Source organism: Stenella coeruleoalba (assembly GCF_951394435.1).
Source record: "Stenella coeruleoalba genome assembly, chromosome: 6".
NCBI lineage: Eukaryota > Metazoa > Chordata > Mammalia > Artiodactyla > Delphinidae > Stenella > Stenella coeruleoalba.
This window is the reverse complement of record NC_137151.1, coordinates 36,535,469-36,560,010: the sequence shown is the minus strand read 5'-3', so window position 1 is coordinate 36,560,010 and position 24,542 is coordinate 36,535,469. Positions and strand designations below refer to the sequence as shown.

At 40.6% G+C, this 24,542-nt stretch overlaps 1 protein-coding gene across 1 annotated transcript in view; it reads right to left on the bottom strand.

Moving 5' to 3' along the window:
- THSD7B (thrombospondin type 1 domain containing 7B) overlaps positions 1-24,542 on the bottom strand; it is a 1,185,627-nt gene that overhangs the window by 251,203 nt on the left and 909,882 nt on the right. Inside the window, exon 17 of the mRNA XM_079925246.1 lies at positions 12,604-12,798. Within this exon, the coding sequence (XP_079781372.1) occupies positions 12,604-12,798 (195 nt within the window). The remainder of the gene's footprint in view (positions 1-12,603; positions 12,799-24,542) is intronic.

Sequence of the window (24,542 nt, the reverse complement as noted above, 5' to 3'; positions counted from 1 at the left end):
TATTTTAGAATATGACCTTACCTGACCAATTGACTTTGATGGACATTTGAGGTGTAATCCCAACTTTGAGTAATGACAAGGCAGAGTCATTTTTCAAAGCTGTGAGTACTTGATCATTGTGGTTAATGGATTCCAAGATGGCCTGAAACTTGACTCAACTTTGCTACCAACACACTTCCTCTAGATTTTTAAACGTATTCCTAGATCTAATAATTCCACTTTGTTGCCTTATTAATGGGTCATTAGTGAGAGTCTTGGCTGGTTATATATATATATATATATATATAAAATAGGCAGCTTTATTAGTTTATCTCCAGTCCTTATGGCTGTTTTGGAAACGCTTGCAGTAAGCTGATGCACAGACTACTTTCTTATTGTCAGTTAGTTTACTTTACACACAGCAATTCTACAGTTGTCACCTGGACGATTGGCTTTATGCCTTCTGTGATGCTTATGGCCACAAGAAATAAGGATTCCTGCAGGATCTGAAACGATCTTGTAGAAGCTTCGGCCACACCACTGTCCCTCTGGGAGGAAGTATTCACTTGCCTCTACCATTAGGGGCACGTCCTGAGAATACGTTTGCGGAGCAGAGCATCTATCACCACTGTGAGAATTTACTGCATGAGAGATACATCAGTGGATGAGGAGGACTGGCGCCTTCTTATCAGTGTTTAACACGTAACCCAAGTCTCTGGTGCTTTTCAAATGCCCACAAAGTACCGTTGTCTCCATCGCTTATATTTCCATTCTATTCTCAACACACTTAACCCTAGATCTTGACTCTACCTATTCCTTAAAAGTACTTACTCTTGCCAAAGTAATAAAGTCATGAATTTTACGTCTTATCTTTCAGACCTGATCATTCAACAATAGTTCTGAGTGTTGACTATGTCATCATTCTTGAAATATCTTTCCCAAGTTTCATCACACCTTACCTTTATGTCCCTCACCCCTACTCCACACCCTCACCATCTCTCTGGGCACACCTTTTTTGTTTGTTTGTTGAATTCTTCTCCCTCTGTACCTCTCTTAACTGATAGCTTTCCTCAGGGCACTGCCCTAGATTCTCTTTTCTGATCCTACACCTTCACCACCCAAAGAGTTTAAATAATCATCTACAAACTTTAAATCCCTAATTAGTATCTTCAGCCCAGATTTCTTATTCAAGCTTCTGAGCCATAGACTGGAAATCTACACCTAAAGAACCAGTCAAACTCAACGTGGCAAAAGCTATACTCACCTTCTGACCATCACAACCATCCTTTCTCCTGCATTTCCCAGTTCTACCAATATGACTGAGTCAAAAACTGGAGTGTCACATTTGAATCATTCTGTTGTGCTACCTGTATCTGTTTAATGACAAAGATCTATCATTTCAAATACCTAAATATCTCTTGAATCAGTCTGCTGTATCCATTCTGACTGATACCACCCATATTTAGCCCTCCTCCAAATCTCCTGCTTAAATCACCACAATGACACCTTTCAAGATCTTACTGCCACCATAACTCACTTCCTTCAATCTATTCCCTGCACTGCAGCCAGGACCAACTTACAAATCTGGAAATCTGATCACATGACTCATCTATTTAAAACTCTCCAGTGACTTACCACAGCTCACGGAATGAAGTCTAGACTCCTCACCTTGGTCATCAAGGTTCCATAGGATCTGGGTCTATTAGTGTTTGCCTCCGACTGTGTTGCATCACTCTGCCTCTGGCACGTTATAAGTAATACTGAACATTTTTTAGTTCCTAGAAGCTACTCATTTAACTGCTGGCCTTTGCACGTTCTACACCAGAAATTGTCACCAGTTCTACCTTCCCATTTCCTAGCTAATGACTATTTGTCTTTAGGTCCAAACTGATAGATCACTCCCTCCGGAAAGTCATCCTTGAATACACTCTTCATCTCAGTTCTAGCAGAGGTGTTCTTATGTACTTGTGTAGCATGTGGTAGGCAGAATGATGGCTCTGCAAGAATTTTTTACATCCTAATCCCTAGAACATGTGAACACGCTACTTCAGATGGCAAAATGAACTTTGTAGATATGACTAAGCTTGCGGATCTTGGGATAAGGAGATTATCTTCCTGGGTTCAACATAATCACATGATTTTAAATTCAGAGAACCTTTCCTGGCTGAGGAAAGAATCAGAGGCAAAATAACTATGAAAGAATGATCAAAAGATGATGTAATGTTTCTGAATTTCAAGACTTTGGAGGAAGGGAGCCATGAGCCAGCGCCTAGAAGCTGGAAAAGAAAACATTTTCCCCTAAACCTTCCAGAAAAAAATGCTACCCTGCCAACATCTTGCTTATAGCCACGTAAAATCTATGTCTGACTTCAGACCTATAGAACTGTAAGAGAATAAATTTGTTGTTTTAAGCTATCAAATCTGTGGCAATTTGTTAAAGAAGCAATAATAAAAAACGAATACAGCACCCTATATGACAGCTATTGTAACAGGTACTATACTGTGTTGTAACTGTCTGTAGCAAAACTCTATCTCTCATTAGACTGGAAGCTCTTAAATTAGGGTCATGTCTATCTATTCCCTTACAGTGTCCCCAAGGCCTAGCACACATAAATGGTAAACAAGAATTGTCCCTTGAATAATTGAGCAAAGTTTTTTAAAAAAAGGAAAAAAAAAGTAAGGAAGAAATGAGAGAGAGAGAATAGGAATAAATAATAAAATGTTCATGTACAAAGTAACCAAAAGTTACTGGCAGAACAAATATTTTGTACAAATATATGCTGTCTCTATATTTGTGATATCCTTCTTAATTACATGGCATCACTGTTTGAAGAAGGCTTTGAGCAAGTTAGTTAATGTAGAGATGGTTTTCACAATAAGAAACCGATTACCAGTGGTCCTTAACTTTGATTACATTCTAGTCATAATCAGTATTAAACCTTGGATTCAGGACCAGCCAGTACTTTAAAAATTTTAAAAATCAATCTCTACTACAACTCTAAAGACATTTTTTCCTCTTAAGTCAGAGAGAAATTTGTAACTGATTCCACAAAAACACAAAACTACAATATTTAATAGGTATTAGTTACCCAGTTTTTTTTTTGTTTTGTTTTGTTTTTTGCGGTACGCGGGCCTCTCACTCTTGTGGCCTCTCTTGTTGCAGAGCACAGGCTCTGGACGCGCAGGCTCAGCGGTCATGGCTCACGGGCCCAGCCGCTCCGCGGCATGTGGGATCCTCCCGGACCGGGGCACGAACCCACGTCCCCTGCATCGGCAGGCGGACTCTCAACCACTGCGCCACCAGGGAAGCCCTACCCAGTTATTTTGAATATATAGATACATATGAATAACCTAGATAGATTATACTATTTGAAGGATTATTTACAGCATTGGGTAAACAACTGCTTTAATTATCACTAAATCTGAAACCTGTGATTATCTAGTTTGCATACAACAAACACCCAGATATTAAATTAAGGTTTCTGGTTAAAAAAATGGAAAAAGAAAAATAAACACTGTAGATGGTCCCCTATACAATGAAGATGCTTGTACTTGTGTCTGTATGCTCCTGTGTGTGTGTCTGGGTTAGAGAATCATACTGCTTTAGTCTAAGCCCATCCCTTTTTACTATCATTCATGTTAGAAATTGCTTATTAAGTTTAATACTAAATTACAGGGGAAAAACCAAAACACAAGCATTAGTATCACAATAAAAATAAAGCTTGAGAACTGCTGATTTTTCACTACTTGTTTTTCTACCAATGATACTGCAAACAAAAGAAGAGTGAAGAGTATTTTGCTCTCCATCTATGTCTACAAAGATTAAGCCATTGAACTTGCTGACTGACAGTGATCTCAGTGTTTCACACAGAGGAAATTAAAGACGATAACAGGATGCTCTGTGCTTGGACAGACAGACCCTTAGATAGTTAGATGCATTTCAGGAAGAATTTAAATAAACCCTACTTCTTGTACCTTCCCATATACAGAAAAGCATTATGATCATTACCTTGAGATTGCTGTTCTTTGTGACTAGCTGTAAGTTTCTACCAAGATGTATGCTGACTGCATGTATTCCCTAACAGCTACAAAATCACATATAAACTAGCCTTCCCTCCCTACCTCTCTGGAGCACTTCCTCAGAGCTATCTGAGAGGCTGTCTCCTGTGCTAGAGTCCTCAGTAAGACCCCGGATAAACCTTAACTCACGACTCTCATGTTGTGCATTTTTCTTTCAGTTGAATGTTTTGGTGACCACAAAGGGACCAAGAGCTGCCTTCTCTCCTTTGCCTGAACTCTACAAGTATCTGGAGCCTTGGGCCCAACATGGGCTCCTTGTGCTGGTCCACTTCCTTGGGGAGTCCAGACAACTGGGTATGTCTCTCCTGGGTCTTGGATCTCACATCTTGATTGATGATTCTGAGTTTTATTTGGTGGTTGTTAAACTCCTTGCCATGAGGGGTAGGTTTTCCTTGAACTTAGGTTCAAGAAGAGGTAGCTGCATTACCAAGTCGAAAGACACTGGGAAAAGTTTGCTCAGTTGAAAGATACTGAGTGGGTTACCCCCGCTGAGAGACAGCAGGAGGTTGCTCAGTTGAAAGACACCAAGTGGTCTGGACTAGGTGATTAGGTAGGGGGCTAGCCTGGTGTCTTTCTTGAATACCTTAACAGAGTTTGTCTGAATAAAAGTCAAGATACCATGTGAGAGCTTTCAGCTCCGAAGATTAGGGACACAGCTCCTCCCAACCAGTTGCAGTTTTCTCAGTCAACTGGGAAATTTATGGGAGTGGCAGAGGCAAGCCCTCACACCATTCAGTGTGAGTAACCCACTCATTAAAGAAATTTGCTCTCGGGACGCACACATAACATTGGCCAACCAGTGCTCCAGTCTCCACGGAGATTTTATACAGCCAGGGGGAGAAACTGAGACCTGTGAAAGCCCTGAGATGACTCTAGGGTGCCACCCAGAGGAGTGACATCAGCCCACCAGTCTTCAATAGTAATTTTATCCTGACAAACCAACACTAAAATGGGAAACAAAGCCTTCAGATCAGAAGAAAGCGGTACCAGATAAACCCGGCAGGGTATGAGCCAGAGGTTTATGTTTATAAGGAGCTTATACATGCAAGTAGTTAATTGGGAAATGGAGGAAATGTCATCCTGAAAAAGGTCAAGATGGGACTCTCTTGACATTCCAAAACTGGCTTTTACATATGCAGTCAGAGGAAGCTGGCTTTATAAAACATCTTTTCAAAATTCTGACCCAAAGGGAACAGAAGTCCTTCTAGGAGGAGCTTACAATTATCTCCCTGAGCCTTTGAGATGTAAATGTTTTACCAGGTCCTCTCAGGAAACTCTTATCTAGACTATCTCCAATTTCTGAGATTAAAAAAAAAAAGGTGTGTGTGTGGGGGCGGGGGGAAGAAGCCTTTTAAAACCCAAGTGAGTTAACTTATTCCAACTGTTATTATAAACTAGCAAGTTTTATATTGTAATACCTGATTCTTGACTTAAGTTTTAAAATGAGGCTATGCGATCTCTGGTTGGGCCTATTTATATGTCTGTGTGTACATTGTAGATATATGTTTCTACCTTTGGTGATGGTATTATCAAAATTAAACTGTAAAAAAGAACTATTTAATTGGCTTAAAGAAAATTAAATGCTTGTATACATTCTCAGAAATACAATACAAATTAACCCAAATGGTTTTTTTTAAGATCACGATTGCCAACTGGAAAAAAAAAAAAAAGCACAACCTGAGAGTTGTGAGTGAAGTTTTATTTGGGGCAAAATGAGGACTATCGCTCGGGAGACAGCATTTCAGACAGCTCTGAGAAACTGCTCCAAAGAGGTAATGGGGAAGGTGAGTATATATATGATTTTGGTGATGGTGTTTCAGCTAGTCTCATGAAGGTTACTGCTAGTCACAAGGAGCAGATATCACCATGAAGGATTTTAGTGCTTTTCTAGATATGAGGAGATACAAGAATTGGGTTCATAAAATCATCTCCTGAAAATATCTAACTATCTGAAGACCTGTTTTTCCCAGAGCACACAATGCTTCATTCCTCATCTCCACCCTGAACACCTTTCAGTGGGTGTTGAAGGTCAGCAGCTGCAGCAGCTCCTGATTTAATCCTTGTAGAGGTCGATGGCAAGTGCCAATGCCGAGTGCCAGTTCGTAGTTGACATGATCTACGATTAATCTTTACCCCATAAAAACAAGTTTGTTGGTTTAACTAAAAGAGTCCTATCTTTAGAATTAAGAACATTATACGTACAACTGTTACTGTGTCCGTTTACTAAACGTCAAATAAGATCATGTTATCTCTAACAATTTGTCAGCAAGAAAACTAATGATATTTTCATAAAGAAATTTAGATCCAAATGGGCTAAGACTTTTTTAGATGAATGCTTTAAGAACAATTATGTCTTATTGTATGTCTACTTAAAAATAGTTTCTCCAGATCTTTCAGTAACTTGAAATTTTAGAGTTTTACTAAGTTAAATGATGGGAATTCATTGAATGTCTAGATCATTTCCAAATAATAGAAAATACTGGGAAATTAATTGCTAAGCAAGTCTAAATTTATCTACTTTTGTTTTCCTATTTAAAAAAAATGCCTAAAGATATTTGGTTTATTGGTCACTTGTCTCATACCACAGTGAGGAAAAATTACACTGTGAAAAAATGTGTTTCTAGAGGTAATGGAATATGTTCGTAAGTTTGCCAATCAGGCACGCTCATGTGACAAACAGTTCGTAACTGCTGACTTCTTGGTTTTTGCTAGAGATTGGGGTTTTTAAGAGTTGAGAATTCTGATTAATATGTGTAATTAGAACCACTAAAATAAATAAAACATCTTTGTATGCAAGAATACTTTTTAAAAGGGTAAACGAAAAGGAAATGCATTCTGTTAAGGGAAAACAAAGTAATTTTGTCCTAAAGAGAGGTTAAGAGAAAAAGAAAAAAAGAGCAAGGGAAAGCATAGGACACAATCTGGAAGAAAAAAGGCAAATTACAGGGTTATGAAAAGAAACCCTGAGAAAGAATTTGATGTATGACCAGGGCTGGCAAAGATTAAAATGAACTTAACTGGCTGAAAGAATTCTAAGGATATTAAATTAAGCTGGTGCAAAACTAGAATTTGAATTTCTCTCTGTTATGTCCTCTAGCTAATGTTGGCATGTCTCCAGGGGACCCTGAAACATCTCAAAGAAAGATATTAAACTAATTAGGTTTATTTGTTATATTAAATTACATGATTAACATTGTTAAATGATGATAAACCTTAGATAATATTGTATGAGTAAATGTTATCAATATAAATATTCTAGAAGTTCTAGGAAATTCCTAAAATTCAGATGTCCTACTCTAATGTTATCATAGTCCAATTATCTTAAAATGTGTGCAACAGAAATAACCAAATTTCTCTGTCAATTGTAATCGTATCTTTAACCATGCCATTTTAAGTCTTTTGTCATGTATAGATAGTATTATTTTACTCTGTCGCTTTTATTAAAATTTTTCATCTTCAAGAAGAGTCACAAAAGGACTTTTTTTTTTGACAATTACAGGTTTCTGATAGCTTTCAGATTATACTGCTGAACTGGGTATGAAATTAAAGAATTCTCGTGAAAAATCTGATGATTTCATAAAACTTAACAAGAGATCAAGATCAACAACACTTAATTGCATATGACTGAATGAACTGATGAATATGGTTATAATTGTTATGACCTTTTGTCTAAAATATTACTGTTTATCTTTGTTTTCTTGATATAAGGAAATCTTTCCTCTTATGCTATGACTAACACCAATTTGATCAATTATACCTTTGTAAGCAGAATTGAAACATTTATCTTTTTCTCTCTTCCATCCCTCTAGAAGTGGAAACTCCTTATTCTTATTTTCATGGAAATATAGTTATTTGCGAAAGTTCAATAAAAATCTCTTCTCTGTTTGACAGGTTACAATGGCAACGCTGGTTATATTAACATAGCTTTGACTGGAATGCCTTATTTGAGAATATGCATAGAATCGGATATAACAAGTCAGCTTTAAAGAACTAAGATGGGCTTTATGGAACCATAAAGCCCCTTAGAGAAACAGCCTAGTGCCTTATTTGCAGGGTTCCCAGCATCCTTATCAGGTGAATAATAAAGGACCCTCAAGGGCTTCCCTGGTGGCGCAGTGGTTGAGAGTCCGCTTGCCGATGCAGGGGACACAGGTTCGTGCCCCGGTTCGGGAGGATCCCGCATGCCACGAAGCGGCTGGGCCCGTGAGCCATGGCCGCTGAGCCTGCGCGTCCGGAGCCTGTGCTCCGCAACGGGAGAAGCCACAACAGTGAGAGGCCCGCGTACCGTAAAAAAAGAAAGGACCCTCAAGATATTTTGGGAACCTTGAGAAGGGAGGAATTCACCCAAACCTATACAGGGAAATCTGATGGCAAGTCCTAGGCATAATTTTCGTGGCCTTGAGAAGCCTTAATGAAGTTCAGTCAGGGACTGTTTATGACAAGCTTCAAAAAACACAAATTTAAAAGAGCCTATATAATCAACTGCTATTCTTGGTACACTTATGTAAATAATCAGGCCTAGTTTATTGAAACCAGACTTACTTTGTAAACAAGTTAGTCTTAGTTTGGCTGTATTTGGTGGAAATGAGGATGACTTTAGAGAAAATATATGTTTCAGTAATATACGTTTATAGATATCAAGTTCTTGTGCTATTAATTATCTACAAGGTTTTGGTATTTACTGCCTGAAACTCACTTCCTAGACGGCTCCTGTTGCTATGTTACATTATCACAAAAGTTTAAGTCACTTGTTAAAAGAACGTTTTTAGCTTGTTTCTGAAGTTTCTCACAGTAATCTATGTTTGGATAAAGATCGGATACCCTATGACTACAACCAGAAGAATATATACTGGAAAAGACATCATTTAAAGGACTCTCTTCAGCTTAGATGGAAAGGCCCTTATCAGGTACTCTTAACTAGCTCATGCACAACAAGACTAAAGGGAATTGACTCTTAGATTCATATTTCCCATTTAAAAAGGGCCCTGCACTGGACTGGTATATAGAGAGGATTGCTAACCTCAAACTCACCTTGACACAATACTCAAACAGAGAAGAAGCCATACCCACAGCAGGAAGAGATGAGGGCATCAGAAGCAGATAGCTATTCCAAGATGCCACACCGGACCTTGATTTCTTGGATTTTTACATGTGAACCAAATGTTTTTGTATCATGGGCACAACCCTATGCAAATTTTTAAAAATCTATCTCATTTTTTGGTTTATGGTCAATTACCTACATCCAGTACTTCTGGTTCACCCTGGTGGATTTCTCTTCTCCAAGGATGTGATTGGATGGTCCCTTAGAAAATTTATCTTAACCTAAATATGAATTTTCTATCAGAGTTACTCAAGCTCAATCAGAGCAATGAGCTAAATTTAATTCAAAAAACATAACCTCCCACTTATCAGGAGGGACTCTTCCTCAGTTATGGAATGGATTTATATGGGTAACACCAGGCAACAGTCGTTAAAGTCTAATGACTCTGTTGGGCTTGTAATAGAACACATTTAATGACTCACATAAAAAAAATCAGATTTGTGCCTTAAACAATCTGCTCCCTAGTCTTGGTGATCTCAAGAACTGGTTTGATGCTGGAAGTTCATGGCATAAATCCTTACTATGACCGTATTAATACTTCTAGCTGTAGAACTTGTGTTCTGCTTACAAGATAGTTGTAGATTTGGTAATGCAAGAATAAACAGCGTCTCCAACGAAAGCAGTAATGACTAAGAGATTTGAAATGTTTGATCGAATATATAGTTCTATATAGAATTAAAATGATTATAATAGTGTAACTCTAGATATGGGAAGAAACAATCGGGGAGAATCATTTCCTGGACCGTAAGAGACTAGTAAGACAGGTGGTCCAGAGACCTTTATGGTAACCATTAGAAGGGCCCAATTCAGTCATAGCACATTGGGTGGTCTTTCAACGAAATCCTATGAAATCCTTGACGTAGGGCCCTAGGACAAATTGGTAATGAAAGGGCTCTCAAACTTTGGTTGAATTTATGACCAAAATGGGGGAACTTCCAACAAAAGAAGAGCAAAGAGTATGTCATTCTCCATCCAGGTCTACAAAGATTAACCCATTGCAGTCACTGACTGACCGTACACTCAGTGCTTCTAACAGAGGAAATGAAAGACAATAAAAGGATACTCTGCTTTGAACAAATAGACCCTTAGATAGTCAGACGCACTTCAGGAAGAATTTTAATAAACTTCACTTCTTGCGTCTTCCCATACACAGAAAGTGCTATGATCATTACCTTGAGATTGCTGTTGTGACTAGCAGTAAGTTTCTACGAAGATGTATGCTGACTGCATACATTTCTTAACAACAACAAAATCACATAGAAACTAGCCTTCTCCCCTACCTCTTGGGAGCAGTCCCTCAGAGCTATCAGACGCTGTCTCCGGGGCAACAGTCCTCAGTAAGCCCCTGGATAAACCTTAACTCATAACTCTCACGCTGTGCATTTTTCTTTCAGTTGACACTACTGTATAATTCATTTGGTTGATTTTAACAACTCATGTATTTCATGAAATTAGCCAGTTGTTTAGGTGTCATCTAGACACTGAAATATACAAAGATCAACCAGCTAGGCAAAAGCATAGCAGTTAATAATTTAGAAAAGAAATTCTAAATATTAATGTAATTCTTAGGATAGAGTTTGCAAGCAAAAATATAACAGTTTTTCAGTATTTACCTTAAAAGTATATATTAAATAAAAGTCAAATTCATCAAAATTTTGACAATTGATAACACAAACTGTACTGGTTGCAAAATGAATAAGTATCCTAGGATTTTCAATTATTTCATTCTCAGTTTACAGATAAAAAACATCATTAGCAAACCTTCAAGACAAAGAAAAAAATTGGCCATTAATTAAAAACTTTCTTTCCCTCTCAAGGAAATTCTCTCTCATCTCAAAGATATAGACAGAGTTGCTAGGATAATGGCTTCTGAAGGATTATGTAGGAACATGCAAACCAAGTTCCATTAAATTGCCCCTGAACTTGGAATTATTCCTGTCATATACATTCTATCCCATCATATTGTTAGAGAATAAGAAATTTGTTTTATCTTAGAAACATAAGCAATGTTACATAAAATTATATATGAACAAATTTTTATAGAATAAAGTATAACATTTAATTTGATATTTCTATTTGTGAGTATACGTTTCACCTGGACTTACAAATGGGCTTCTGATTTGTGCGCAGAAATCCTGTTAAGCGCTCTCATGGATTTTGTCAATCCATTAGAGTGAGCTAAATGTAAAACAATCTGGTATGCAATGCTTTCAAACAAAGGTCTTGAAACTGAGAGAATTAGCACTTGAATTGCTCATGAGAAAAAATGGTCATCTGTGCTTAATTCTTCAATGTCAACACCAATTTTATTAACCCAATTATTTTGGCATTTTCCTTTCATTCTTCATTCCCTGACTTAAGTTTTCTGCAAATATGAAAAAAACATTCAATGAAGAGATGTTCTGCCATATTTATCTAGATAAGAAGTAGGATATATATTACTACATCAATTATTTGTATATTACAGGCAAAAATTGCTCTAAGACCTTGATTAAACTATTCACTGCTTTAATTTCCATTAAATTTCAAGGATGTAAATAGAACCAATAATTAGCATATGCCACAAAAGCAGAATCTATGTATGTAATTCGATTTGAGTTTTCTATTTTTGGCTGCACTGGGTCTTCCTTGCTGCACACGGGCTTTCTCTACTGAGGTGAGCAGGGGCTACTCTTAGCTGCCGTGTGCAGGCTTCTCATTCTGGTGGCTTCTCTTCTTGCAGAGCATGGGCTCTAGGTGCAGGGGCTTCAGTAGTTGCAGCACGTGGGCTCTAGGGCATGTGAGCTTCAGTAGTTGTGGCGTGCGGCTCTGTAGCTGTGGCTTGTGGGCTCTAGAGCGCAGGCTTAGTAGTTGCGGCACGCAGGCTTAGTTGCTCCGCGGCACATGGGATCTTCCCAGACCAGGGATCGAACCTGTGTCCCCTGCACTCACTGGCAGGCGGATTCTTAACCACTGCACCACCAGGGAAGTCCCTGTAATTCAATTTTTGCCTTCCACCACTAAAATTTTAAAATATCAAGTTACTTATAAGGTAATGGCAAAAGATAATGACATAGGTGAGATCTGCCTTTGATGTTCTTTACAAATCAGAGACTGCTTTCAAACTTGCTGAGATCCTGGCATGGAAAACATCAGAAACTCTGCCATTAACTACTCCAGGAAGTTGGTGGATATATTGCCATTTATGACTACAAAGATTATAAGCTGTATAGAGAAGAACTTCATAGCTTTGGAATGGTTCACATCTTTCATTTGTTTCACAAGTATTAATTGAGTATCCATTATGTGCCAAGCTTTGGCACTGAGGATGCATAATGGCAGGGAGGGAAAGGGAGGTGAGAGACCTGATACAATTTCCCATCCTTCTGGAACATATATTCTCCTTGATCAGTTTCAGGAGAGCATCACTTGCCTGAAGCTAAAGAATGAAAAGCACACCCTACCTGTGAGCTGTCGCCGTCTACTTCGAGTTGTTTCACAATTCGTGGAGCAGGGCGTAAACTTGGACCAAGCAGTGAAGGTGCAGTCATCATGACAGGGTACTGTACATTCTTGAACAACGGGAGGCATGCCATTTGTCTGCTTGAGGCATTCCGTCATTTCTGCCGACTGGTTATTACCAGAGATGCACGAGACAGCTAAAAAAACATGGATTCTTTTGTTATTATTTTAATTAAATCAAGCTGCTGGTTCTTGGACGAAATTGCAGAATTCCCCAATGTCTGAAAAGTTTGGTTATCACTGTGATTGCAAAAGGTGTTCAACATAGCTAACCTTATTTCTCTCTGGAAATTAAACATTTATTGTTGTCAGTGGAGGTATTTGAGAATTTAATTGGTTTCGTTATTAATCCGAACCCAGCATTGACAGCAACCAAAATAACATTCAGTAATTTTCTGTATGTCCTGCCTGTGAACATTTGATCTCTAGAGATGATACAAAACTAGAAAAGAGAATCTGTAAAAGAATAATAATAGGAGGTCCACCCACATCTCTACAAATGACCCAGTTTCATTCCTGGATGGACCTAGAGTCTGTCATACAGAGTGAAGTAAGCCAGAAAGAGAAAAACAAATATCGTATATTAATGCATATATGTGGAATCTAGAAAAATGGTACAGATGAACCGATGTGCAGGGCAGGAATAGAGATGCAGACATAGAGAACGGACATGTGGACACAGGAGGGGAAGGGGAGGGTGGAACGAATTGGGAGATTAGGATTGACATATATACACTATCATGCATAAAATAAATAGCTAGCGGGAACATCCTATAAAGCACAGGAAGCTCAGCTCGGTGCTCTGTGACGACCGACCTAGATGGGCGGGATGGTGGGGAGGGGTGGTGGGAGAGAAGTCCTAGAGGGAGGGGATATAGGTATACATATAGCTGATTCACTTCACTGTATAGCAGAAACTAACACAACGTTGTAAAGCAATTATACTCCAAAAAAAAAAAAAAAAAATCAACAACTAGAAAAGAAGAGTAATAGGAGGACAAAAAAGGACAAAACCACCAAAAGATCATCTGAACTCTTCCTAGATTTGATTTTTGTTTACTTGTTTAAATGGCACTTATGTAAAATGGACCTATTTTTCACTTCAGTCAGTATTTTAAAAGGAATTTCTGCTTTCTACAAGTAAGCTTTTTTTCCCTTGCTAACATTTCAGGATCAGTTAAAATTTTTATTTTTTTTACATACAGGCATAATCTATCCAGATAATCCCCAATACAAATATCCTACCAGTTGCAGATGTTTCTCACATAATTTTTCAGCTGGAATGTCTCCAGTCATACCATGAACTGATAATCTCAAGATAAGACATTTTTGAGATTTTGCTTAATTTTTTGAGTCTTTGGACTAATGCCATTTATTTTATTAAGAATGAATGATATTTTTGTGCATCTTTTCTTCACCCTAATTATGGACTCTAAGGATATATCTTTATTTTCTAGACCAGCATGTCTCAACCTTGGCACCACTGACGATTTAGATTGGATAATTTCATTTTGTGGGTACACAAGTGTGTCCTGTGCATTGTAAGAGACTTAGCAGCATTCCTGGCCTCAACCCACTAGATGCCAATAGCACACACACCCTCCCAGTTTTGAAAACCAAAAATGACTTCACACAGTGCCAAATGTCACCCCCTGTTGAAAACTATACTTCTCAACTGATTCCTAATCACCGATGTCTTTGAGAACATAGAGATCTGATGGCATAACTTCAGACCTACTAAACCAGCATCTCTGGGGGAGAAGTCCAGGAATATTTTTGTCTTTAAGTGTCCCAAGTGGTTCTGATCCAGCCTGTCCACTGACCACCCACTTTTAGCGTGATGCCTTTGGACATGGTATTTGTTAATGGATATCTGCTGCGTTCATCATCCTAAAGAAACTACGGTTTAGGATCATTTTTATTACAGCTCTTTAAAATCTACCAAGTCACAAGGAATAAAGAGACCACAGCCTAGGAACAATGTTGTTAAGAACTTTTTATATACACTTCTTTTACACAGGGTAAGTATACACAGGGGCTTTCGGTGGCCCATTTCTCTTATATTCTGAATTCCTTTCTTTATTCTGAGCACAGCAGAGAACAAGTCAATCTGAACACCATTTATCCAACTATCTATCTATCTATCTATTTACTGGTGAAAGCCAAACCTAGTTAATGCTTTAGGACAAAGGAATCAGCCAAGATGACAATGGATACACGCACAACACTTCCCAGTTTGTACATCTGCTCCGCAGCAGGTGGGGCTATTCATTAATTTTGAATAGTTTTTGCTCTTGTTTTTATCCACATCCTAGGAACAAAATCCATGGCACATCAAACCAACATCACCTGCATTTTCTTTGTTGGGACTGTTATAGCCATGAATGATGAATAAAATAAGATACTTTCTTAAGTAGTGTACAAGCAAATGTTACTTGAATTTCATGTTTAGATAAATAATTTGGAGTTAATTTAGGGGATTTTTATCATGCCAAGTTTTCTTTTCCAAGATGACAATGCACTGAATAATATGAAGAGGAATTTTAAATACTTTCAAAAAGTACTGCTATTTGAAAATTAAACCTCTATGAATATACAAATGAAGAGTTTTTCCAATGATAATACATTATTTTAAAATATTCACTTTCTAGGACTTCCCTCATGGCACAGTGGTTAAGAATCTGCCTGCCAATGCAGGGGACACGGGTTCGAGCCCTGGTCCGGGAAGATCCCACATGCCGAGAAGCAACTAAGCCCATGTGCCACAGCTACCGAGCCTGTGCTCTACAGCCCGCGAGCCACAACTACTGAGCCCACGCACTGCAACTACTGAAGCCCACGCACCTAGAGCCCATGCTCCGCAGCAAGAGAAGCCACCTCAATGAGAAGTCCGCGCCCCACAATGAAGAGTAGCCCCCGCTTGCCGCAACTAGAGAAAGCCCATGCACAGCAACGAAGACCCAACTCAGCCTAAAATAAATAAATAAATTTATCAAATATTCACTTTCTATATTTCATGTCAATAAGTTTAAAATTTGAAAGCTATGATAAACATTCAATGATATTTTTAAGTTCTACAAACTGTCTCAATTAGAATACACTGGATTTATGAACGTCTGTATTGAACCCTTTGCACAAGAAACTAAGAAAGAATAGCTTTAGCGTATGACAGAATTCACAGACACTGTTGTTAAGTGCCATGAATGCAAATTCCATCCCCAAACACCTGGGTGTTACGTGAACTGAGATGAGTTATTTAAATTGTTTATGCTTTGGTCTCCTCATCTTTAAAATGAGTATTATAAGAGCACATAAACAAAGGGCTGTGAGAATCCTCAAAGCCGTGTGTCACACCCACCAAGAGCCAAATAAAGGCTATTATTATTATCCTTTATATTCGTTTTAAATCAAGCAGGCTGATAGTTCTAGCAAGCATACATGCACACACTCTCGCTCACCACACCTCATTTCTTCCTTGGCCATCCTCCGATTAAGGTGAAGAGAAAACTGGGTGAATCTTCACCTGATTCTGTACTACACTTATAATCACCATTAGTCAACCGGTATACTAGATATGCCCTTAACACATTCAATGCATTCACAGGACTACGTAGAATAAATCAGATCCGTCACTCCTGCACCAATTGACCCAGTAGTCTAACGGAGGCTTTGGAGGATCCTAAGGGCCACAGAATGCATTCAGAGTTGTAGTATGAACTTGACCCACATTAGACTGAAGACCATTGCTCTAGGTTATCACTGATGATCAGCTCAGGGGTGAGTGGCAATCGATATGCTACATGGCATGCAATCATCCGTTTAGGCCAGGCATTATGGTTCTCAGATTTCTTCAGGTTCAAGATGCTAATTTACTTTCAAGTGTGAAAAGAACCACTAGAAATAAAAACATGAACAAGTTGAATAGAACAATTTACTTCTTGGGCATGTTCTAGTATAAAAGGAATCATTTAGTAAACATTTATCAAATGACGGGGCATTGAATGATACTAGAGGGCAGGCAGAAAATGAAGAAATAGCGGGCGAGAAGTATGCAGGACTGGAAACCCAACAAAGGAAAGATGACAGATACATACAAAGGAAATGAAAAGGGAAGACATTTAGAGTAAGCGGGGATAACTAGTAGCTAGAGGTACAACCCAATTCAGAGGCCCCTTCCACTGGGCAACTCATGGGCAAAGGATATTTTTTTAAATTTCTATCTTATATTGGAGCATAGTTGATTAACAATGTTGTGTTAGTTTCAAGTGTACAGCAAAGTGATTCAGTTATACATACAGATGTATCTAGTCAAAGGATATTTTTAAACTATGTTATTTTTAACCTACAATATAGTTCTGTGGCCAATATTAAGTGTATATGGACTCCTTAAGTCAAATAATTTCTTTGAGGACTAAATCAGAGGTGGTAAGTAGAGTGTACTTATCAAATTGCGGGCCTTGGTGTTTAACAGAACTAAAGAGACTTTTTTTTTTTTTTTAACTGTTACCTTGGACAAATTATGTAAATTCGACTAAAACAATTAACCCATCCATACAACGGGAATGATAACACCTACATCTTATGATAAATTGATGCAGATGAAGTGTTTAGCACAGAACTAAGCACTCGGTACATCTGCCTAGAGAGTTTCTATTATCATGAGGAAGGCTATTGGAAATGAAATTTAAGGCATGGCCGCAAAGAAGATTCCACCATCTCTTGCCTTGGCTCAGGAAGAATTTTCCAAATCCTACCAAACCCTCTTGACCCCTAAGAAATGTGACTGGAGCCTCCCTTCAATTATAATATTGAAGTCAGTAGGCTCTTCCAAGGACTGCATGGCCCTCCCAAGGATACTGTGTTATATTTCCAAGTGATGCTCTTGCACTATGCTTAGTGTCTATAAAAATGGGGCTACAGTAAAAGCTACCATATAAGACCACAACTCCAGGGAGTCAGAAACTGGAATCTAAGGTCTGCTGGGAATTCTTTCCAGAAGCACCAAGCTCAAAATCCCTAGTACTTAGAAGAGTCTAATGAGAAAAGCGTGAGTATTTGCACACAAGAGCGCTGGCCATATTTTCACCTCCCTTACGGAGGTGGTCATCTCCAACAAAAACAGTGCCACGCCCCTCTGCTATTTGTGCTAATGCTGAATTCATGAGCTAATGCTGAATTCATGAGAATTTTAACATCTAAGTAATACTTAGGGGCATATATTGTAGCAACGCTTTTCAGACCATTAGGAGCATTTGAGCTTCATTACTGATCACAAGAAGAATAAACATAAGGCAGAAAAAATAGCTCATGCCCTGGGATCAGGAATAAACCTTCTTAAGGCCACTTTCTCTACCCCCATGGCAGACTAGACACTAGGCTGCTTATACACCTGTATCTTTATTACCTATACCTTCTTCCCTAATAGACCTTACTGAAATTGACCCGTTTATTCATCCATCCATCCAATCACTTGGTCACAAAATATAAGGAACTATGAATATTTACAAAAGTATTTTCTGTGTGTGTATGCAGATACACATGTACATATAAATAATCTAGCTTTTGGGAGGCTACAGTAGTGGCAGTGACAGGCAGGTAGACAGAGAATAGGAGCACAGTAATGTAGTTTCCCTAAAGGCAATAACCCATGGGGAAATCCTGGTAAACAAGAGAAAAGTAGGTACTTGCCTTGAATGGAAAGGATGTGCTCAGGGCAGGCATGAAACAAACAGGCCATTACAGAGAATGGACCTGTCAGACACCTGCTATTTAGGTGAACTCTGAGTTCTGGGACTTGTGGATCACAGCACATCACTTGCAGGTCACAATCTAGAGAAAAGATGTCTCTTTTGATGGTTTTTAAGTCTTTAAAATACTGTACTATACTAGGGGGAAAGGTCTTTCCATCAGGCAAGGAAGAGGTATTCACTAGTGACCATTCCTGTCATATATTTCTACCTGCAATGAATCATTTAAGCAGAGTGGCAATTTGATGCTTAATTATATTTTATTTATTAAACTTGAAATACTGCTGTCTTTACTGGAGGAAAATTGTACTCCCAGGTAAAATGAGCTCAAATAGCCGCAGAACAATCTCATTGTGCATTGTTTGAAATTTAGCTATCTTAAGCTTTGAGCAGAAAGCTCTCAGAGTAGCTGCCGGGGACAGATGGGTATTCTCATTAAGGAATGATGGAGAAGCAGGTGGCTGAGCTAAGCTATCGAGACAAGAGCTCTCAGACAAGAACAGTCACCTGGTAAGTGGATATGGTCGGGTGACCTGGAACCTTCCAAACATCTCTGTGATGCCTGAGGTCACATTTTCCTATTCACAGTGTCTAGCAATGTACATAACACATAGAATTGAGTTCAGCTTGATCTTTCTCTTAATCACCACACAGCCTGAGCCTCGGGAGAAAAAAATCACCAAAAAGGGGAAAAAAGTTACTAATTGCTTTCCACTGTTATCTAATTATTTTCAATTCTAGCAACATGAAAAGGAATGGCTTAGCAGGAAATGTAAAATTATCAGAGAATTTAGCTAAAGAAATAAAGCAAGGACCTGTATGAATTCTCAGTGTGTCTCGTAGTTCACTTTTTGAAGACGCTGGCTGTCAATGTGGAACGGTTAGGTGGCCTCCTTAGGCTTTAATAGTGACTGAAATCAGCAGATTATTAACTACTACTAAATGGCTAGTCTTTCCGTCCCCTATCACCTCTAAACTCTGATAGTCAGACATGGATAAGTTTGTCTTCTTTTCAATTATGGTATGAAGAGGGCAGGGGCTGCTGGCCTTATAATAGGAAATGATAATGTTCTACCTGGAAAGACTAAGTAAGCAATGGAATCTGCTACTTCAGATCTATTCACATTCATCATCTTCACCAAGCACACCCACATTACTTCCCCAAAGTTGCTCCTGACCAGAGTTCAACTCTAACAGTTGACAAGGAAGAGTAGGAAGAATTTGTTTCAAAAGGTCATGATTTCCAGGAAATGATGGTGACATGCTAGAAAAATAGAAGAGCTGTGAGCTTGCTGTCCTGCAATCATGAACAGCTTCAATCAGGTACAGAACCCAGTTTACATGCACATCCAGGAGAGGAGGGGAGGGGGCGGGCAGCCACTGCTCAGCTAACACGACATTCGAACAACGTGTTCTATAGGGCAGACCCTGCACTGGTGGCCTGGGATACACAGATGAAAGACACATGGAAATGAAAGTTCACTATGCCCAGGGTCCTGCAAGAGCATGGCTCTGGGGCCTCAGGCACTGCACAGTCAGGAGCCTTCCTGGATGGAGGGGACGCACGAAGGATGAGTAGGATACACCTAGTGAAGACAGGAGCCTGGCACACCTTATGCCTGTGCAGACGAACAAGCGATATAACAGGCCAGCTTCCTGCCCTTGCTATGCACGTTCTAAGACCCTTGACCTCTCCTTTGATAAGGCTCGTAACATTTGTAATGACACGTTCCACGTCTGTGTAGCAAGGTCCCTTAACTTAATGAAGCAATGCCAGGTTGCCCCTAACACACGTGGGGACCAGCATTGGAATGTAAGAGGAGGTCACAAACCACAAGACTAAAGAGTTAGAAGTTATCTTTGAAATTTACAAACCTGTAATAGATCAGTTCTATTCTCCTACTTAACATGTATGTCTTCATGACTTGGAACGTGAGGGTTCAATAAAAATCCTGGAATGACTTGGAGTTTCAGGCTGGAATGTGGCAGCACAGGGACTGTGGGCCCAGCCCTGGGTGTCTGGCCAGCCCTCTTCTCCTTTCACTCCCAGCTGGATTCTACCCCCGGAGGGACCGTCTTACACTTGTGAGTGGGCACTACAGTCAACCCCCCGAAGCTCAATTCACAAATCAGCCACCCCTGTCCACCCATCAGATCTAGGCTGTAGAGTGACTCAGAGAAGAGGCCCCGTAAGTTCTTGAAGCTGGTTCAGGGCAATTAGGACAGGGAATTCCAAGGTCCTGACACCTGAGCAGGGTTTAGATAAGGGGATGGATGGGGCAGCATGGGCTCCAGTGAGGCTCCTTGCCTGTGGGAAAGAACAGGCTAGAAGGTCAGAGAAGGACCCTCTAAGGCACGGGGAGGCCAGGGCAGGCCAGCTCTTGCTGAGTCTAAGGACAGAAATGCACCCCACTCCAATGATTTCATTATAGACTGATGCAATCTTTCTTAAGAACTCCCTTCCTAGCAGGTAATCAGGAAAGGTACAAATGCCAATTAAAGCTCTCTCAGCTTTGGCCATTTTAATTAGCCTCCTTCCTATTTGAAATAATTATTTTCAGGTAAATGTGCAGTTTTTCTTCTGGCCATTTCCCTTTCCCCCCTCCAGGATGGTATCTGGGTGCCTGACAGCCAGCAAAGGTCTCAGATCTGCATGAAAAAGGGCTCTGCCAGCGTCTGCAATAAGAGTGGCCCTCGTCCACCGGCTGGCTGCTCACCCGGGTGACATCCACCAGGAAAGTCTCACTTCAGGGTGAAAATCTCACAAACCATTCCCTCTCGGCCTGATGAGGGGCTGTTGTCATCTAAGCTGATGAGAACTCAGCCCACCTGGCTGCCTCCTGGTGTGGCATATCCGGCTGGGGCCCCGTGATCAGTGCTCTGGGAGAGTCAGAGCAGGTTCTCCTGTGAAGCCTGCCGGCACCAGCAACTATCCCACCCTTCCCCGGGGCATGAAGGCATTTCTGCAGAACTCTCTGTAGCACGGGAAACCCAGGGAGCTTCTGGGGCGGCAATAAGGCCCTACTTCTGGAGCGGCGCCTCGTAGGGCATCTCTTCCCAGAGTTCTTTTTTTGTTACTTTTTATTGTGGTAAAAGTCACTTAATATGAAACACACTATTTTAACCATATTTAACTGACAGTTCAGTGGAACAAAGTACATTCACATTGTTGCGCAACTCTCACCATCATCTCCTGAATTTTTTACCTTCCTAAACTGAAACTGTCTCCATTAAACACTAACTCCTCATTCCCCCTCCCCACCCCCTCACCCCCTGGCCCCTGGCATCTACGGGTGTACTTTCTGACTCTATGAATCTGACTATTCTAGGTACCTTGTATAAGTGGAATCCAACAGTATTTGTCTGCACCTCATGCGTACTGGAATGCATTTTTAAGGTTAACTCAATATATGTCCTGCAAAGAGATTGCACCTTTTTTTCCTGTGCTATATACAGCAGGCATTCACCAGCCATCTACTTCATACATAGTAGTGTACGTACATCAATTCCAGCCTCCCAATCCATCCCAGAGTTCTTCCCAGAGTTCTAAACAAGACACATTGCAGAAAACCTTCAGCTTTCTTGTTTCCTTAGCCAAACTCTCACCTCTAAAACATCAGCCCTGAGTTAGGGAAAACCACGACACACGTTTCTTCTGCTCTGCTTCCCCACCCTGCAAGCCCCCCTTCTCTTTTACTACCAATCACCCACCCTGGCAAGAAGGAGGGCTTTTCCTTCTCCCTGTTTGAGAGACACATCCGCCTCCCATCTGACGTGGCCTTTATCCTGTCCCTTTCCCTGAAGCCGTAATGGCAGACAGGAGGCAGAGAGAGAAATCTGATTGGATTAAGGACACAAATTTAAAAGCATTTAAAAAATATTGATGTGAAGCCTGCTATACATATGCTTCACCACCAGATGCTGAGGCCCTGGAGAGCTGAGCCTGAACTGACGTGTCTCCTGAAAAGGGAGCACACACATTAAGGCACCCCTAAATACAGCAGACAGATTCTCTGAAGCCCCACAATGAGGTAGGAGGCAGGGGTTGTTGGGCAACCCGCCTCTGGAGAGCTAGGTGTCGGTGCTGAGGACTTAGATGCTCTCCTGGACAGTTCAACATCATTGGTCCTTTACTTTCAGGAAAAGTTCTTTTTTTTGTTTTTTTTTTTTGTTTTTTTGCGGTACGCAGGCCTCTCCCATTGCGGAGCACAGGCTCCGGACGCGCAGGCTCAGCGGCCATGGCTCACGGGCCCAGCCGCTCCGCGGCATGTGGGATCCCCCCTAAACCGGGGCACGAACCCGTGTCCCCTGCATCGGCAGGCGGACTCTCAACCACTGTGCCACCATGGAAGCCCCGGAAAGATGTTTTTTAATGTTAATTTGTTTCCAGGGTATTACTGTTTTCTGTTGCCACTGTAACAAATTACCAAAAATTTAGCCTCTTAAAAGAACAGAAAATTTTTTTCTTACAATTCTAGGAGTCAGAAGCCCCAAATCAGTTTCCTCAGGCTAAAGTCAAGATGTCAGCAGGACTGCTTCCTCCTCGAGGCTCTACGGAGAAACAGGTACCTTGCCCTTTCCAGCTTGAGTGGCTGCCTACACCCTTCACTCCTAGCCCCTTCCTCAAACTTCAAAGCCAAGAGTACGACATGAGCACGGCCGCTTCTTCTCTGTCTCTTTGCTTGCGTCATCATGCTGCTTCCTGCCTCCCTCTTATAGGGTCTTTTGTGATTGCATTGGACCCACCTGAGTAATCCAGCCTGTTCTCCCCACAAGATGCTTAACTTAATTAGTCACATCTGCAAGGTCCCCTTTGCCACTTAAGGTAAGATATTCACAGGTTCTGGGGATTAGGGCCTGGTCATTTTGGGGGCTGTTAGCCAGCCTACAACATAGGGCAAAGGTATTTCTTCCTAGCTCTGAGGCACTGCGTCATCCACTGGAGTAAGAACCAAGCCTACCCCGTCGACTTCCAAAAATAAGAAGAAAAACAGAGTTGACACAATCAGGTTTACCGTGCCTTCCCCAGTCATTGTTTTCACAACAGGTTGGTTTTGTTTTGTTTTAATTCTCTGGTTTTTCAGTCACCCTGCCCGGCTTCCCTCAGCCACTCAGGCTACCTTTAGAATTACTCTGTTGGGTATCCTCAGGGAAAAGAAACAGGCAGACTTATTTCTTATTCAAGACGAAGCATAAGTAAGAATGTACATCTATATCAAACAAAAGTGCATTCCAACGTCAAATACCAGGATTTGGGTGAGTCTGAGCCACGTGAAATGCAAAGCCACTTTCTCCCATCCAACTATAACGCTTCGATTGCTGGCTTCATGAGTGAATGGAGGGACAATCTCTGCAGAGAACTATTGAAATTGAGAAGGGAGTGAGAACAGCTAGAAAGAAAAGGAAGTTCTAGGTCCTGGAAAAGAAGGCTACGTCCGTCTAAGCTGTCATTCACAGCAAGCGTGTCTTGTTGACCCTGCTCTGAACTGTCCACTGTGAATGATACAGTCCACTCCACGCTTGAGAGCCAAGAGCTGGCCAGGGTTGGGATGGACATCAATATGAGCTTTCAGACGCTGTGTGGAATCGTCTTGCCAGCTTGCCTGTGCCTAGTTAGTCTGGCCTCAGGGAGAGGGAAGGGCTGCTCTAATCCTTCCCCTAGGTGGCCAGCACTGGTGTGGGGCATGGCCAGGAGCGTGGGTAGCATAAGTGGGAACTGACAAGGAGGCCCCCTAGCATTGCATCTCCCAGGACAGAGACGGGGGTCACCCTGGCCTGACCAAGCCAACTTCACTCAAGGACCAAACCCAGGCCCTCCCCCTTCAGACGTCAATCACCTGAGCTCAATCTACCGGCCATTCCACTTAGTGTAATTCTCCCAGTGGATGTCCTAGCGATTCCATTTCTGTGCCAACTGTATGTAGTAGAGAAGACATTTTCACTTGCTGTTATCCAAATGAGGCAATTTGGAATTAAAAGCCAGTTCTTGCCATATTCCAAGGGTTTTCATTTTCCCCTTGTGCTTTTTCTCTGTGCAGAGCACAGTGGGTTAAAGCACAGTATTTGGAGATCCCATTCTTCAAAAACTACATTTGAATAAAATGTGTGATTATTACATGCTAAATGACATAACA